Here is a 5,040-nt window from a genome sequence, read left to right as displayed (position 1 = left end):
TTTTTTTTTTTTTTTTTTTTTTTTTTTTTTTTTCCGTATCACACAACTACGACCAACCTTAGAATAAATACAAATTAGAGCAACTCTAGAAAAGGAAAAGGAGTATTTACCTTAATCAAAACATTAAAACAAGACCTCAAAGGATACAAGATAAATCAGGGTAGAATTTCCTAATTAATAAAATTCAATATTGCCCTAACTTTGACATTAATTTACAACACTCCCCCTCAAGGTGGGTTGATATATATTACATGATCCCAACTTGCTATTCAAAATTTCAAAGTTAGGCCTTGGCAAAGGCTTCGTGAGGATATTCGCCACTTTTTTCTTGGTAGGAACAATAGTTTAGTTGAATCACTTCGTTATTGACTTTTTTTGGAGCTAAAGTGCTGATCAATCTCAACATGTTTAGTTCTATCACAGTGAATTAGATTCTTTGTTCTACTTATTGCAGCTTGATTTTCATGCATCATCTATATTAGAGATAAACAATCTTTTCCTAATCAATTGAGTCTCTTGATCCATATGCATTTACATATACCATGAGCAAGTGCTCTAAATTCAGCTTTTTCACTGCATCTTGACCACAAACTGCCTTTTGCTTCTCCATGTTACAAGATTACCTCAATGTTTCTTTTGTTATTTTTTATTCCAAAAGTTGTTCTTTTCCAAGAGACGTCTTTAGATATCTAAGGATACGATATACAACTTCCATACGTTCTTCATTGAGTTTATGCATAAAATTGACTAACCCTTCCCACAACAAAGATAGACAAGACGCTTTACAAGATGTTGGTATCTCATCCTATTCACCTGTGCCCTCATGATCTAGTCCAAGTTTCTTTTGTGGGTCGATAGGAGATTCAGCTGGTTTGCAATATAACATGTCAGTTTCTTTGAGAAGGTCTAACGCATACATCTTTTGGAATACAACTATTCCCCTTTTGACCAAGCAACCTCCATCCCTAGAAAATATTTGAGATTTCCTAGATCCTTGACTTCGAATTCCTGAGCCAAGTGCTTCTTTAAGCCCTGAAATTCTGATATCATCAACATACAATATTAGGAGGGTAAGTGAAGTTTCAAACTTCCTTTCGACAAACAGAGTGTGGTCTTATATCGTTTTAGCCTAGTTTTTATGTTTTGATTAGGATTTTTTTCCCCTTTTCTAGAGTTGCTCTGATTTGTATTTATTCAAAAGTTGTTTATAGTTATGTTATGTGGGAAAAAAAAAAAGAAAAAGGAATACTAGACAATTTCATGGTATCAAAGCGGAAGGTTCTGAGTTCGAACCGTTTGTAATGTGATTTTCTCCCTAATTAATAATGATTTCCACTTGTTGGACCTTCTACAAAATTTCAAGCCCACAATTAAGGAGTGTTAGAGTGTTGATATAATTAAATTTACCATAGCCCATTAGCTTAGCTTAAGCTTTTGTGTTGATTAGTATTTTAACAAGGGATAGTACTGATCTTCTTCTTTAGTTCTTGTTCCCCAATTAAAAAATTGAATTATAGCATTTTTCTGTTTTATAATTGTGCTTCCTAATACATTTAGCTTTGATTGTTGTGATTTCAGAAAAGGCTAACATTTGCTCTTTATAACTGTAGATACATTGCAGCAATAGATGGTGCTGTTAGTAAGCAGAACCTGATAACTATCAGTGAGGGAACAGTAATTGATGGCGTCCATTGCATACCAGATGCTGTGGAGTTACTGCCACAGCAGCCAGACATACCAAGATCTCGTCTGCGTATAACGGTGCTTAGTTCCATCCATATAGTTTTTAAATCTCTATGCACTCTGAGCTCATGCAATTCTTTTAGTTTGATCTAATTGGTCACGAAGTAATAATTGTATAGACCTACAAAGTCTCTTGCTTTGTTGCTGATATTTGAGTTATACTCAACTATTGTTGATGCCATGTGTCATAACCACACTCCCTCGGGACGCTTGCAAGCGATTGTGTGGCACTCACTCTCACCACTGAGTGAGTCAGCCAGTTCAAATTCGTGTCGCCTCCGGCCGAACGATGTATACCTAAGCCTCTAGCCCCATTTTGAGAAGATTTTAGAAAACAGGGGCATAAAGATTTTCGAAAGAGATTTGGAAAGTAATGTTGAAAGCAATGTTATAGACTAGTAAGCAATAAAAGCAACACAACGACTTAGATAACATATAACTCTAGGTAGGAAAAATTGATGACTAGTCACATCCCTCTATCGTATATTTTGAGGCATTTTAGTCTACTAGGCATATACATGATTTTTGCCGAAATGTCATATTCCTAAAAAATACAAAAAGAAAGCTATACATCATGAAAGCAATAAAGTGGTATAACATGAGGGGTTTGACATGCAACGGACATACGGCCTGCAGCAACACGTCCTGGACAAACATGATTGTGACACCATGCATCAGTTTGTCGAGGAAAATGTATTAGTACCTTCTGCAGCATGCAGTGCTTGTTATGCAACTGCTTCTGACTAACTTAATGTGCTTTTGCAGGTACATGAAGGAAGGAACCATGAAGTTCGAGAACTTGTAAAAGCTGCTGGTTTAGAGGTTAGCATCTGACCTTGAAGACGCTTGCTCATCAGGCCTATTCTGCTATTGTATTTTGTTCAGATAGCTTTTNAAAGGATTGATAAGTCAGTCTCAATGGAGGAAGAGAAATTCAAAATGGGCACAGTGGAATGTTACCTTATTGCTATCTCTGCATATGAAACAACGTGAAATCCAAAGTCCTTTCCTTTGTTCCCATAGAAAAACAGAATTTTTTTTAGGAAAAAAAAAAAAAAAAAAAAAAAAAACCTAAAGAAAATGCAATAACCTAGGGGCTGGGTAAGAGGAATCCCCCTCCAGAGAAGGCTAATAACAAAAAAGTCTTCCAATTGTGAAGGATCAACAAAGTTGGGTAGTTACAAAAAAATTGTTGTTTCTATGGTACCACAAAAAAAGGATTTTGTCTTTCAGTACACTAATAAATTAAAATTTATTACTCTGATTGAGCTCAAATTATTCTTTCCATTTTGGGGGAAAGGAAGGATGCTGTGGCTGTATGGGACTCTAGGTGTTGCCTGGGAAATTTGGCTGTAATGTAATAGGAAGGTTTTTTGCTACAATTCCTTGGTTTGGGCTTATGTTACTAGGGATTCGTGTTATTATCATCCATTTATGATTATTGACAACTTAGATTTGGGTTTCATTTTCTTTTCGGAGAATATAATTGTTTCTTCTTGTTCTCGTTGGTTCCTCCGTATTGTAGACCTTTATTCCTTACTACCATATTTCTTCATGGAACATTTGTTTGACTTTATAAACATAAACCTGTATTTATCTACTTTTTGAGAGAATTTTTTTCGTGATAGCCTCATTAAACACTCTTACATTAGTAAACAGTGAACCGTGAAGAACCTGCCTTTTTAGTTGTATTTTAAGTCCTTGTTTTATCGTTTGGGTTTGTCCTTTAGTTCTATTTGTATGTGTAATTTCTGGATTTTATTGTTTCAGATTTATTCATTAAAGCGTGTAAGGATTGGAGGCTTCAGACTTCCTTCAGATTTGGGGTACTTGCTCGTTATGATACTTCTCTGATCCTTTTCCTTTTTTTATTTTTAATGAATTTATAGTTGTTTGGGAGTGGGCAAAGAACCAAATTAGATTATTCACTTGGCAATTCATTTTCACATAGCTGAAATCGAGTGATGAATATAGATAATTCCTTATTATTTTGCATTTAAGTATTCACAAAACATTGGGGAATTCCAACTGAACAACGAACGTCTTAAAAGTATCTTGAAGATAGATTAAATTAAGACCATTTTAATCTTCAAAATAAAGTTTATCTCAAAAAATGATCAAGTGGATACGCGTACGACTGATACTGACTAGGATTACGAATTTCTTTTCTTTTTAAAGAAACTCATCCACAGTGCGGACTAGCCCCCCTCCCCTACCCAAGAAGAAAACTGAACGAATGAAAAAATAAGATAAGAAAAGGAAAGAGGTTTGTTCACCAGTTACAACTTCGGCCACAGCCCTCAAGATTGCGCAACATACTTTTTTTTTTTTTTTTTTCCTTTTCTACAGTTTCACGGAAAATGCTTTTTAGCTGCAGCTTTATTTGTGACCATGAGTATTCAGGAAATGAGATGTTCTGTAGATTTATTGAAAAATTTCCTCATTTTTTCAGGCTTGGAAGTTACATTGAACTAAAACAAAGTGACCTGAAGGCAATTGGCTGGAAAAGTTGAGCTTCTGATGACTACGGATTTGTCCATAGTTGTTGAAGCTTGAATGTGCTAGGAGTGATTTCAGATATGCCACATGCATGTAGTCACAGTACTACTTCTCTAACTGCTGGGACAGTAATTGAACGTTTCAAGAGGTTGGATACTGTTTATTCCAGCTCACGCTTCACATCATGGCCACTTATATTTACAATGATGCCTGTGTTGGAGATTTCAGTCAACGTTGATGGTACAGATTTTCAACCATCAAAATGTTATAGACAACATGAATGGCATGCGATGCCATTATTTCGTAGGATTATTTTCTTCCCAATGTGTATTAGACTGAACAGTAAAGGAACATACAGGTAGTTGCAGTGGTGCTTTGTAACAACATGAAAGCGAGCATGAGAGAAATCTAACGCTGTGCCTTAACCTTGTATTCATTGCTCATTTATGACTTGACATTTAATTATATTCTTTTCACAACTTCCTTTAGTTATCTTCTTCTGCTTACAACCTCTTCCAGCAGATGCACAGGATCATCATTGCCGCACAGGTGATGTTTCTGTACGAAGCTCATACAACTTGTTTTAGCAAGGAAGCATCTAGCCAGTTCAGAATGCTCTGCCTTTGAAAGCTTGTAGGTTAGAAGGTAAGAGCCTTTGTTAACAATTTCCTTTCATTTAGTTGGTCTGTCTCTTGCATCTATGGCTTTAGAATAAAACATTGAGTACAAATTTTCCTGATGGCTGAATGGATCCACTGGTTTTATGTTCAATATAACGTGCTTTAGTAGGTGTCAAAC

At 35.6% G+C, this 5,040-nt stretch overlaps 1 protein-coding gene across 1 annotated transcript in view; it reads left to right on the top strand.

Annotated features, from left to right (window-relative positions):
* LOC111457913 (putative ribosomal large subunit pseudouridine synthase SVR1, chloroplastic) overlaps positions 1-4,721 on the top strand; it is a 9,424-nt gene extending 4,703 nt beyond the window's left edge. Inside the window, exons 7-10 of the mRNA XM_023100364.1 lie at positions 1,611-1,761; positions 2,509-2,565; positions 3,514-3,569; positions 4,196-4,721. Of these exons, the coding sequence (XP_022956132.1) occupies positions 1,611-1,761; positions 2,509-2,565; positions 3,514-3,569; positions 4,196-4,256 (325 nt within the window). The 3' untranslated portion in view covers positions 4,257-4,721. The remainder of the gene's footprint in view (positions 1-1,610; positions 1,762-2,508; positions 2,566-3,513; positions 3,570-4,195) is intronic.
* Positions 4,722-5,040: the final 319 nt, after the last annotated feature.

The sequence above is a fragment of the Cucurbita moschata genome, unplaced genomic scaffold (genome assembly GCF_002738365.1).
Source record: "Cucurbita moschata cultivar Rifu unplaced genomic scaffold, Cmos_1.0 Cmo_Scf00002, whole genome shotgun sequence".
NCBI lineage: Eukaryota > Viridiplantae > Streptophyta > Magnoliopsida > Cucurbitales > Cucurbitaceae > Cucurbita > Cucurbita moschata.
This window is presented reverse-complemented; position numbering and strand designations above follow the sequence as displayed.